We start from the raw sequence: 12465 nt of genomic DNA on the forward strand, positions 1-12465 counted from the left end.
GTCGCAGGCCCTGTGCTGGACCCAGCTGTGGGGGGACAGAGGTGGGGGTACACACAGGTCTTGCCTTCCAACAGCGCAGTAGCCAGGGAAAAAAGACATGCAGAAAATAAAGGATGGAGTGGGTGAGAACCCCCACAGGGCCCATGCCCTGTAGCCCTGAAGAGAGGGGAGACTACCCGAAAGCAGAGGGAGAGCCTGGCAAGGCGCTTATTAGACGTGGAGCTTACGTAATATGGAGGCGAAGCCAAAGCCTCAGGTGGGAGATGGGCAAGCTGCCAGTAGCTGGGCCTCACGCTGCCCTGCCAGAGAGCATGACACACATGGATTTGAAGTCCGGCTCTGCCATGTCACCGTGTGGTTGTAGGCAAGTAACTCAGTTTCCTCATCTATAAGCAGCATCGCCTCATTGGGCTGTAGTGAGGATGGGGTTAATGAAATACGTTGATGTGCCTGGAGCATAGTGGGTGAGAGGGACGGTAGAGAAGAGAGGGCAGAGGCTGGGGCCAGGTGAGGGCAGCTGTTGACTTGTGGGTACCTGGCAAAGTCTGCCTTGAGGGCGGCTGCCATTGCTCCCCAAGACCGCTCTCCCTCTGACCTCTCTCTCTTCAGAGCGCTCTGCTTTTCCGGTTCATAAAACTGGCCACACAGCCTGGAGCTGTGATGGCCATGTGAGAGGGATGCTAGTTGGGATAGGGGTGGGGGGCTGTCCTGACCCTCTCTCCTCTCTCCAGGGCACTTCCCACCAGTGGCCAGTAACCATCCTGTCCTTCCGCGAATTTACCTACCACTTCCGGGTGGCACTGCTGGTGAGCATGGGTACTCCATCTGCCCCCGAGGTCCAGGCACCTGTACCTGTGTGGGGCTTGGGGGCGCATGGGGGATTGCAGAGCACATGGCAGAACTTGGGGCACAGTGTCAGGCGATGTCAGCGGGGGGAGTGCCTCCTGCCTTGCACCCCGAGCCACCATGCCCATTCCTCCTGCCCTTCCACCTAGGGTCAGGCCAACTGCAGCTCGGAGGCCTTGGTCCGGCCGGCCACGGACTACTACTTCCGCTTCTACCGCCTGTGTGACTGAGCTGCCCTCCCCAAAGCAGCACCACACCAGGCCCTGGGGTCCCCTGGCGCCCCTTCCACACTGGATGCAGTGGTGTTACACTGGAGCCCGCCGCCCGCCGGCTCTCCCGCGGAGAGACTGAGCTGGGCTTGGCCCTCCCCTCGACTGGTGAAACTGGAAGTCCTCACACTGGAGCTGCTGTTCCTGCTGGTTGCCCCTCACACCCCAGAGGGAGCGGAAGAGAGACCTCCTGGGACCAAGATAGGACCAGTTCACATCTGCCCAGATATGGTGGTTGGAGGGCTGGCTTCAGGTGCCCTGGAGGCAAAGGGAAGCCTGGGACTGTCCAGAGCCCACCCTCCCTGCTTCCATTTTTGAGACTGGGAGCCAACCCTTGTAACCCTCAGAAAGGACCTCCCGCCTTTGAGATCAGTGGGGGTTTGGATCGAGCCCTGAGACTTGGCTGGACCCATGCATCAGTGGAGGGCTGACAGCCCTCACCCGCAAAGCTGCTCCCTGGGAGGTGGCTAGATGGTGGACTTTTGGGGGTCTGACTGTTACGCTGGACTTGGACTTCAAAGTTTTAAGTGTGGCCCAGGAGGTTTCTTCTCCCTGGGAGAGCTTGGCTCCAAGAGCTCCCGGGGCAACTGAAGCCAGCCGTGCATGGGTTAGAGACTCACCGAGTGCCTTACGTACACTGAGTGCTTGGCGGAACCAGTGGGGCCCGTGGGCCAGGTAAGCCTTGGCCCCTTGAACCTGGAGTTTCCTGGAAAGGAAGTTCCCTGTGAGGCTCCAGGATGTGGTGCAGCCCCACGGCCTGAGCTCCTGGGAGCTGCCAGAGCTCTCGGTGTCGGTGACCCATCATTCTCTCTGAGCAGAGGAGCAGGAATCCCTGCAAGGCAGCAGGCCTACTTGGCTGGTGGGTGGATGCAAATAGCTTTTTGCTGTTATTAATGAAGTAACTACTAAAATGCACTTAAACTGGGACAGGAGTGGAAGGGTGGAGATGGAAAGCCCAGAGTGGGTCAGAGCCCTGGGGGGACACTTGCAGACAGGACTCTGGCTCTGATGTGTCCCCGAGAGCCTTGAGACATCTGTTCCACTCCCAACTGCCAAGACTCTGGCCTCTCTCTCCACTCCTTGTCTGCTGGTGGCCTTGCCTCCCCAAATCAAGGGCTCCCGTGCTGGGTTTGGACAGCCAAGCGGCGGGGGCCCGTGTCTGGCAGTAGGCCCCATCTCTGCCCACTTCTCCCAGGAGCAGAGCAGTGGGCTTGGGTTAGGGCAGAAGACTTATGTCAAGTGCCAACGTTAGTCTTTCTTAGTGGGTACCTGCGGCGTTCTGAGGCCACATCCCGGCTCATGGAAGGAGTGTGGAAATCATTTCGCCATGTCTGCTGTGGGTTCAGACATGGGGGCGGGACTTGCCATCTGTCTTTGCCCTGTGATAGTTGGCCACTTCTTTGGGAACCAGGCCTTGCCCCTCTCCATCCTCATTTCCAGCTTTGAACAGGAGGACTCTTAGGGGGTGGTGGGGGTGGGGAGGGCTAAATCTTGAAGCCTGGGCACTGCAGCCTCCTTTCTGCCATGGATCTCAAAGCACTTATCCTCAGGATGGGGAGGCACTGGGGGGCTGGGTGACTAGCGGGGATATCTGGCCTCCCAGACCCCTCCCCAAGGTGGCTCCACTCCCTCATTCTGACATAGGAATTACATGGCTCCCTACACCATGCAGCCTTAGGACTAGTCTGTTCTCCCTCCTCCCACTGGGGGAACCTCCCTAAATGCCTTAAAACTGCCAAGCCCCGCCCATTATAATAGGATTCTGGGGCTTCCACAGGGGGCTGCAAGTTCTTAGACTGCCACCCCTTAGTCCTTAACTGGAAAATGACCCTCTACTGCCCCCTGGAGCCCATCTGGACACAGCATAGCCCCAGTCTGGTTAGCAGCTGGCTGTTTCCATGCCTGGGGAGGGGTCCTCAGTGCAGGGGTTGGGACCAAGTGGGGGCTCCAAGCTGCTCAAAGGGGGTGGGGGTCAACCTTGGACCAAAGTTGTTTTAAGCCCAGTAAGGTGAAAGGGTGGCAGGGAAAGCGAATGGGCCACCTGCTGGAGGCTGACAGCTGCAGGCTGGGGCTGATAAGTGGGTGTTTTGGCTCCATGCCCTACCCAGGATCCAGCAGCCATCCGTCCCTTTGTCCCCTTTGGCATTTGTTCCTGTAGCCACTGGGCTAATCTCCCCCAAGCTTCAAGCTGTACATAGAGCCTCTCAATGCACAAGAGCCCTGCTCCTAGTGTATCTCCTGCAAAAGCCTGCGTGTGCATAGAGCGCCCCTCCCAGTTAACTCCCAGTTCCTATCCCTGAGCTCTGACTCGTATTTATCGTGTACCAACTCTGACTGGAGTAGGCAAAGGGAAGCAGCCCTGGGCTTGCTTGCTTCCTGCCCCCTGAACTGTTCTTTTCCTCCAAGGTAAATATACGTATATAAATAAATGTATAAATACGGCTTTGTATCTGAGCTTGCCTCCCTGTCTCTTCTTGAGATTGTTCTGGTGGGAGATGGAATCATTTGTGGGGTTAGGACCAACTGGAATCTCGGGGGTCCAAGCCAGACAGATGTCCTGCTTAGCTTCACGCTAGGCTTAGGAACAGGACTCCGCAGCCCCTTCCCTAGACATGCTCCACGGACCCACTGCTGCCCTACCTGGATTAAAAGTAGTCATCCTAAGGAAAAGCCTTCTCAGGGGACAAACTGAGCCTTGCGAGGGTCAACCAGCCCAGCAAAGGGTGGCTACCTTTACAGCAGGGGACTGACCCAGGGCAGTCATGAAGGGTGTGGGTTCCCAGAGAAGTCTGCTCTGGAAACAACAGAGGAGGGTGGGCCTGCCCCTTCCTATCCACAGGTAAGCCTTCAATTCCAAGGACAAGACACCCCTCCTACAACCCCTTGCCCCTCCTGGGTAGAGAGCAGGGCATCCCAGCAGCAGGAACCATCTGAAAGGCAAAAGAGAAATGGGAAGGGCTGGGACTGAGGAAGTCAGGTAGGTCCCAGCACCAGCGCCACCCCCACCCCACAGAATGGGCACCACACAGGATGGTCACACATCTGCCTTTATTGTGAGCTACAAGTAGGACACTTCCAGGAATAGTTAAAAAAAAATTAATTTACAAAAGCAGGGATTCGGTGAAGCTGCCTGGTTGGAACCTGAAAGAGAAGGGAATCAAAATGAAAACCAATGATCCTTCTTTTCACCAACCTTCCTCCCGGAACCCCTGTGCTCCTGGGGCAAGGGCTGACGGGCACACTCCTTTGAAGCTAAGCCACCAGAGCCAATTCTATGACCTGCTTGGTGAGTTATCTGCAACAAGGTGGGTTGTTGTTTTTTTTAAGGGGGGGTTGGTTGGTTTTTTTAATCACTTAAGTCAAGATTTATTTCAATGCCTGAAAACATTCGGACTAACCAAAACTCCTTGTAGCAAGTTGTAAGTCCCAGGCCCCGAGCCCCTTCTGGCCTACTCCCCAGCAGCCTCTCCACATCAGTGGTGTGTGGCCCGTTAAGGAGGCAAATGCACAACCACAGGAGGCCTGCGCTCACAGCCCTATGTAGTACATCCCAAAGGCAGGCAGAGAACTGACAAAGTAGGTCACAATTGGCTCAAAGCCCCATTAGGAACAGGGAAAGAGGCACATGTGTCTGGTGTCCCTATCCATTCTGCTGAGTCTGTCTCCATTAACCAAGTGGTTGTGCCCACCCTGTCACAGCTCTTACCCTTGGGCGCTCATACGTAGATGCCAACCCAGAGCAGCAAGAAGAGGACCCCAAAGCCCATGAAAAGTGAGGCCACCAAGGAGATGAGGAGCTCTTTGTAGATGTCGCGAGTGTACTTGGTGGAGGTGACCTCGTAACTGGCAGGGCGGTTAAGGAGAAGCAAAGGGAGGCTCTGCACAGGCCAGTGCAGCTCTGGGAGAAAGGCTGGGCTACAGGCTTTCTGGGAAGCTTGTCTGGCTTGGTGCAGCCAAGCAAAGGGGCCCAAGAGATGACTGGGACTCTGGTACTCCATACCACCCAGGAAGAAAATGAGGCCCAGAGAGGTTAGGTCACTTGCCCCAGGTAACACAGCCAATGAATGGTGGATCTGGACTGTCCTCAGATCTCCTGACACCTGAGGGCACCTCTCCTTACACCACTTTTCCAACTTCAGATCTCCTATCCCAAGCCTCCAGTCTAGCCAGGCCCTCTGCTTACTATCTGAAATCTGAAGAGCAAACTGAGTTCACCTGAACTTGGAAAATAAGGCCATAACCTGATCTTGGATTTCAATAGCCTTCCCTCGACCTCCTTACCTTCTTCCATCCCCAAACCAGAACAAAACTGGCAGGGTGCATGTACCCAGCATGGTTTCTGCTTCAGTTTCCCACATCATGAATCCTGGCCCACTGACTGCTTAGTGAAAGGATACACGAAGAACCAGGCGGTGAAGAACATGCCGATAGCCAACAGCACCACGGTCAGATGGGGGAAGACAGCAGGGTTCACGGGGCTGGTGTATCTGCTCATGGCCTCAAGCTCCTAGGGGAGGGCATGAGATCAGAGCCATCAAAGAATCCCACAGCTTCAACCTGGGGGTGGGGGGGGACTATGGGGTTATCGAGGAGCCTCGTGCTGCTGTGACTGCTAAAGGCCTGTTGCAGCCTGGGAAATATGGAAATCCTTCAGAACCAACATCAAGTGATTCAGTTTGGGAATGACAACAACTACATCTTAAACGAAGGTGGCACTTTTGTCTTTTCAATATGAGACAAGAGGGCAGCTGAGTCAGAGGCTGAGACATAGAAGATGACCGATTAGCTATAAATCAATAGTCCTTAACATTGTTCGAGGCCACTGACCACTATGAAAAAACTGTGATGAAAGGTATGGACTCTGCCTGGGAAAAACCACATGTGAGAAAAAGTCTGCCTATAATTTTAGGAGCTTTATGGACCCATGTCTGTGGACACTGGTCTGGTGGTACCCAGATCTCAAATTCTAATTCTGTATTCTTCTCACTACACTATCATGGAATCTCAGGAGATACAGGGAAAAGACCTCAATTAAAATTCTGGTTCTACTGAATAACACGAGTCTCAGTCAAGTATATAGTTATAGTACCTATCTCACAGGACTTGATTTATGATTTAAGAACGATGACCAACGTCAAAACATCTGGCTACTGCCTGGCATAGAGTAGTTGCTCAATAGGTGTTTGTTTCCTCTCCAAGGTTTAGGAAAGATTATGAGATAATGCCTGTGAAAGAGGGCTGTAAACATACAGTTCTGTACAAATGTTAACTTCCATTGTCACCCGCCAGCCAACGCTTCTAAAATCCAGAACATAACAACTCTAGAGAAGTAAACTGACCCCATTGTTCTAAGAGACACAGGAATTCAATTCAACAAACATCCATTCCCCCCTAAAAATGACAAAGACAATCGCTGCCATTTATTGAGCCTCCAATTGCAGGCCCTGTTGTTTGGCACTGGGAATACAAAGATGAATAAACATCATCCCAAGGCTAGAGGCACGTCAGACGGTGGTCACCGGGAGGCGTGACAGATAACAAAGAAGTGCAGGACACGTGGCAAGAGGTCTGCACAGAGGTTGTGGGAGCCCCCGGGAGAGAGCGGCTAAGTGTCTGAAAACAGTGGGAAATGCTTCAGCAGGAAGGTAACTTTTGCCCAGGGCCTTGCAGGAGAAGTACGAGTTCGGCAGGGGGAAGAACTTTCCAGATAGAACCTCTTGATCAAGGGTAACAGAGATAAAAAATTCCAAGCTATTAAAAATGCACCTCACGCCCCTCACCCTTAAAGCTCGCGAGATGAAAACCTCAGCCTAAGGAGTCCATGGCAAAGGGCTTCCCTTCCCCGCCCCTCAGCCCAAGCCGGAGGATACAGGAGCATCCCGCTCCCTGGATCTCTGGCGTCCGAGGCCTCCACGAGAGAAACGGGGAGTGGGATGGGCTCTGAGGGGTCCTCATAGCCTTGTTCGGAACTCCCCTCCACCCTCTCACCATTTTGCCGGGCGCTAGATATTCCGCAGCTCCGCCACCGGAAGAACACGTCGGCAGGAGCCGGAGCGCTGTTCAGACGGAAGAGGAAGTGTACCCACGCAAGTGGCATTGTGGATCTTGTAGTCCTGTGGTTTGGTGTGTAGCGGGAGCTGGGACCTGCGAGGACCTGGGTGGAGTAGGGGAAGCGGTGAAGAAGGGAAGTGTTGGGTCGCTGAGACAGTCCGTTCACTCTGGCCTGTTTGTCGTGAGAGAAGCTGGCCGAGGGGGCCGGGGCCTGTACTACACTTCCCAGGAGGCTGTGCGCGGCGGCGGGTCACGTGACGGGAGCGCGGGCTTTGGAAGGCGCGGAGCGAGCTGTGACCTACTGGTGGTAGAGCTGAGGCGGGAGTAGGGCTGAGGACTGTCCTGCGCAACACCGGACCAAGCGGTAGCTGCCGAGGCCTCGCGCGTGTAAGGCCAGGTGAGACCCCATGGGAAGTGTCTCCGAGAGCGGCGGGGTGCGCTTTGCGCTGGGTGCCGCGGGGCACCGGCGGCCGCGCGGGGCGGAGGCGCGAGTGCGGTCCTGCCACTTTGCCGCTGTGGGAATTGGGCCAGTCTCGTCGTAGTCTCCGAGCCTCTTTATTTATTTGTAGAAAAAGGATAATGACTTCCACCTCATGGGGTCGTTGTGTATTTTGACCAAGATCCTGGATGAGAAAAGTTTTACACTTGTTTAGACCCCTGTGTCAGATGCTGTGGCAGGATAACGGACTAACAGCGCATTGTCTTCTCAGTACCTGTGCTGGCAAAGCAGCTAACTTGAAGCATAAACCAAAGCACTTTGTGGGTTCTGGGGTGGGGGGAACGTTTACAGAGCACCTAGTGCCTGTCGGGAGTTTTTCATGTTAGCTCAGTGAACCCTGACAGTAATTCTGCAGGATAGGCATGGGATCAGTCTTGTAGATGAAAAAACCAAACTTCAGTGACGTAGTGGTATCACACACCAAGTGACTTAATGATGCTGCACGGATGGTAAATGCTGGTCCCTAGATTCAAGGCCACAGACATTCACAGGGGAACTGAAATGATCTGGACCTTGGAGAAGGGGCCAGAGGGTGGCGGGTGGAGGGCACAGCAGAGCAAAAGCGAGGAAAGGCAGGCCTTATCCCACCCTTTCCATTGGGTCCCAGACTGTAAAAGTAGATTGAGAACCAGAGCATAGAAGAACTTGACACCATGCAGAGATGTGGGACTTAATTCGGGGAAGGAATGTAGCAGGGTCATTGATGCTTTATTTATAAAGAACCCTGTGAAGAAAGCGTAGGAACAATTAGAAGGTCTAGTATAGTATTTCTTAGAGTGTTGGACACATACCACCAGTGGGTGCATGATGACTTTAACTGGTGCCCCAAAAAATCCTTTTTAATAGTTATACATTTAACACATTAAAATATAGCTGATATAACATACTGCTTGAGATGAGTTATCTTTTTCAACCTAGCTCTTTGTTTAAATGGTATCCATTTAAGGAAAATATTAAATGAATGAAAGTACAGGTTTTAGTTGGAAGTGGCAAAAAAGTATGAGGGTGGCTTGAGCCTGAGTGGAGTTTGGGGAACACAACCCTAGGAAATACTTGTTAAGGGGCCTGAGCCACAGCAATGCAATACGGGGCTGAGTGTCTAGATCAGGACTTGGGGTGGGTGGGAGCCATGGAATTCACATTTCAGACTTAGCGGTGGGGAGAAAATACAAAGGGAAAGATTTAAAATACTAGCAATATCATGGTAGAAGTATAAACTCTTAAGTGCAGGGGGATTCTGGAGGGAGATTAGTGCAGTGTGTGAGAAAGCCACATTACTCCCATTCAGATGCTATTTTTGCCAGTCCCTCAAGGCTGCTATAATCAGTCAGGGTTCTGCAGAGAAACAGAACAAATGGGATACAGGATATGGATATACAGGCAACCCCCGTATAACATGGCACTTCTATAACACGGTTTCGCTTTAACATGGTTCAAGAATTGGGGGAAACCCTCGTACAATATGGCATCCTAGAACAGTTTCACTCTAACACAGTTTGAGAATTAGAGAAATCCCTGAACTACACGGCGCGTACTAAGAGCTTTTAAGAGCAAAAGATAATCTCATTCGAAATTAGGGAAATCCCCGAACAACACAGACCATAATAAAAGCTTAGTAGTGATGACAAAGAAAACATTAATACATATCAGTATGTTATACTGTTGGTGAAAATTGCTTTAATAATGATATTTCTCTTACTTATGCAGAGGTTACCTGTATATATAAAGAGGTTTATTTTAAGGAATTGGCTCAGGTGATTGTAGGGGTCGGCATGTTTGAAACTTGTAGGCTAGGTCAGCAGGCTGGAAGCTCAGGCAGGAGGTGATGCTGCAGTCTTGAGGCAGAAGTTTTTCATGAAACTTCAGTTTTGCTCTTAAGGTCATTCAGATGGTTTGGATGAAGCCCACCCCCGTTATGGAGAGCAATCTTCTTTACTTAAAGTCAACTGATTATAGTTAGCCACATCTACAAAATACTGTCACAGCAAAACCTGGCACAAAGGAGGAATGAACGTGTTGTTCACAAATTGGCAAGAAGATGGATACTCTTGTTTATTTTACTTTACACATTCAGCCATGTATTATGATGGTGTTTGTAACTGTCTCATCTCACCTTCATTGTCTAATCCGTATTTGCCTGACCTTCAGGACTTCTGCCTTTATGGTCCCTGGACTCCTCGAGGTGGACCAGGCACTCTGGATTTGTGTGGTCTTTGAGGCGGACATCTTCTGTAGCCTTTATTGCATGCTAGCCCTCCTGCTGCCTTATCCACAAAATTTTGAGTCCCTCAGGACATCAATAGTGTCTTACTCCTCTTAGCATCCAGTTTAGCTCCTGATACTCAGGAAGCCTTCGTATTAATTGAGTGGGCTTCCTTGCCAGACTAAGTTTCTTGACAGTGGAAACTTTGTCCATCTTTTCATCTTCTGCATGCTGACTTGGTAACCTTTTTATTGTGCTAAATTTGTCTATCTGAAGACATGAAGTTGGTGAGATAGCACCAGTGATAACCCTTGCTCTTTTTGCAGCCTTAAGTTCCTCATCTTACTTGCCTTTCTTTTTTAGCTCTGTATTGCTATGGGTATTCAAGGCCTGGCCAAACTGATTGCTGATGTGGCCCCCAGTGCCATCCGGGAGAATGACATCAAGAGCTACTTTGGCCGCAAGGTGGCCATTGATGCCTCCATGAGCATTTATCAGTTCCTGATTGCTGTTCGCCAGGGCGGGGACGTGCTGCAGAATGAGGAGGGGGAGACCACCAGCCACCTGATGGGCATGTTCTACCGCACCATCCGCATGATGGAGAATGGCATCAAGCCCGTGTATGTCTTTGATGGCAAGCCGCCACAGCTCAAGTCAGGTGAGCTGGCCAAACGCAGTGAGCGACGGGCTGAAGCGGAGAAGCAGCTGCAGCAGGCTCAGGCTGTTGGGACCGAGGAGGACGTGGAGAAGTTTACGAAGCGGCTGGTGAAGGTCACCAAGCAACACAACGATGAGTGCAAGCATCTACTGAGCCTCATGGGCATCCCGTACCTCAATGCACCCAGTGAGGCGGAGGCCAGCTGTGCAGCCCTGGTGAAGGCTGGCAAGGTCTACGCTGCAGCCACGGAGGACATGGATTGTCTGACCTTTGGCAGCCCTGTGCTCATGCGGCACCTGACTGCCAGTGAGGCCAAGAAGCTGCCCATCCAGGAATTCCACCTGAGCCGGATTCTGCAGGAGCTGGGCCTGAACCAGGAGCAGTTTGTAGACCTGTGCATCCTACTGGGCAGCGACTACTGTGAGAGTATTCGGGGCATTGGGCCCAAGCGGGCTGTGGACCTCATCCAGAAGCACAAGAGCATCGAGGAGATTGTGCGTCGACTTGACCCCAACAAGTACCCCGTGCCAGAAAATTGGCTCCACAAAGAGGCCCAGCAGCTCTTCCTGGAGCCTGAGGTGCTGGACCCGGAGTCTGTGGAGCTGAAGTGGAGTGAGCCAAATGAAGAAGAGCTCGTCAAGTTCATGTGTGGTGAAAAGCAGTTCTCTGAGGAGCGAATCCGCAGTGGGGTCAAGCGGCTGAGCAAGAGCCGCCAGGGCAGCACCCAGGGCCGCCTGGATGATTTCTTCAAGGTGACTGGCTCTCTCTCTTCAGCCAAGCGCAAGGAGCCAGAACCCAAGAGATCTGCTAAGAAGGCAAAGACTGGGGCAGCAGGGAAGTTTAAAAGAAGAAAATAAACGAGTTTCCCGTCATTATGCCTCCGTGACCCCCGTTTCTGCCTTGTACCCTCAAGAGCTAGTGCTGGGGAAACCTCCATGGGGGCGGGGAAGAGATCGCATTGCTTCTGTAGCACTACCCTTCTCAGTAATGCTTGTCCCTTTTTTACTTGATCTTATGGCAGGAAGGCCACAGAGGTACGTTGTTTCTTTTTCAGCTCAGGAAAGCATGTCAGGCTTAAACCGCCTTTCCATTTAATGGACACTGAATCCATTGTTACATAAAAGTGATAGCAACACGTTTTGAAGAAGGGAGGAGATAAATGGTGGAGACCAAAGACTATACGGAAATGATTTCTTGGCTGGCCATCTGATGGTTGGTGATGGTGAACCAGACTGCACTTCTCTGGTTTAGCCTTGACCTACTCTGAGGGACAGCCAGCAGGAAGACCCAGTCTTAACAAATAGGAAGAGCTACTGAGAAATACCTGGTGGAGAGCTGGAGTCGGCAGCAGGGGTCCGATTACCTGGCTGTGTGTCCTGGGGTGGCAGGAACTTGAGCTCACTGTGTAACTTGAGTCTTTACAGTGGTTATTCAGAGCCATAAGGTGGCGAAGTTCTTATGGCCCCTCTGACGCAATCAACTGAGTTGAGACGGGGATAAGAAGCTGTTGTCATGTGCTGTTTTTGTTTGAAAGGTATGAGAGTCAATAAAGTTATAAAAGTAACTAGAATGGCATGTTCTTTGAAAACATCTTGGGGACCTCAGGCTTCAGGCAGAATGTAATGTTCTCTTAACTCCAAGATAACATGCTGGAATTGGACACTCTTAATGTGGTTTGAGAGTGGCCACAAGGTGGCGCCATGCCCCATAGAATGGCCAAAGCAGCTTGGGTGGTACTGCAGCCATTTGCAGGAAAATGCCTCCTTCATCTTGCTAGAAAAGGCGTTTTAATAAATCGAGTGTTTCCAATTTTCCACCTGCTGTGTGAGAAAGGAACTCCTTCGAGAAAGGCTCACAATTTAGATCAAGTACTACATAGCATCCACGCATTTACCAGTTTGCAAATTGTGAAAGCTGCCATTCAAAAATCATTTCCTTG

The 12465-nt window shown here is 51.8% G+C and overlaps 3 protein-coding genes across 8 annotated transcripts in view; 2 read left to right on the forward strand and 1 right to left on the reverse strand.

Annotated features, from left to right (window-relative positions):
- Positions 1 to 3569, forward strand: part of MYRF (myelin regulatory factor) — a 33639-nt gene extending 30070 nt beyond the window's left edge. For all 6 annotated transcript variants that reach the window (XM_074336477.1, XM_074336478.1, XM_074336479.1 and 3 more), the window contains 2 exons: positions 732 to 806; positions 996 to 3569. In XM_074336477.1, the coding sequence (XP_074192578.1) occupies positions 732 to 806; positions 996 to 1076 (156 nt within the window). In that variant the 3' untranslated portion in view covers positions 1077 to 3569. The remainder of the gene's footprint in view (positions 1 to 731; positions 807 to 995) is intronic.
- A 577-nt stretch (positions 3570 to 4146) lies between these two features.
- TMEM258 (transmembrane protein 258) lies at positions 4147 to 7224 on the reverse strand. Its single transcript, XM_019754025.2, has 4 exons — positions 7104 to 7224; positions 5513 to 5622; positions 4822 to 4958; positions 4147 to 4256 (listed from the first exon to the last, which is right to left on the reverse strand). Exons 1-3 carry the CDS (start codon positions 7104 to 7106, stop codon positions 4832 to 4834), a joined length of 240 nt encoding a protein of 79 aa, XP_019609584.1. The 5' UTR covers positions 7107 to 7224; the 3' UTR covers positions 4147 to 4256; positions 4822 to 4831.
- A 13-nt stretch (positions 7225 to 7237) lies between these two features.
- On the forward strand, positions 7238 to 12090 carry FEN1 (flap structure-specific endonuclease 1). Its single transcript, XM_019754023.2, has 2 exons — positions 7238 to 7563; positions 10232 to 12090. Exon 2 carries the CDS (start codon positions 10244 to 10246, stop codon positions 11381 to 11383), a length of 1140 nt encoding a protein of 379 aa, XP_019609582.2. The 5' UTR covers positions 7238 to 7563; positions 10232 to 10243; the 3' UTR covers positions 11384 to 12090.
- Positions 12091 to 12465: the final 375 nt, after the last annotated feature.

Source organism: Rhinolophus sinicus, linkage group LG06, assembly GCF_036562045.2.
Source record: "Rhinolophus sinicus isolate RSC01 linkage group LG06, ASM3656204v1, whole genome shotgun sequence".
Taxonomy (NCBI): domain Eukaryota; kingdom Metazoa; phylum Chordata; class Mammalia; order Chiroptera; family Rhinolophidae; genus Rhinolophus; species Rhinolophus sinicus.

Excerpts from the sequence above, each read along its gene's own strand:
- FEN1 (XM_019754023.2), top strand. The coding sequence starts at position 10,244 with ATGGGTATTCAAGGCCTGGCCAAACTGATTGCTGATGTGGCCCCCAGT.
- TMEM258 (XM_019754025.2), bottom strand. Across the intron at positions 4,959-5,512 it reads TTCACCGCCTGGTTCTTCGT|TTACGAGGTCACCTCCACCA; the intron begins GTATCCTTTCAC and ends CCGCCCTGCCAG.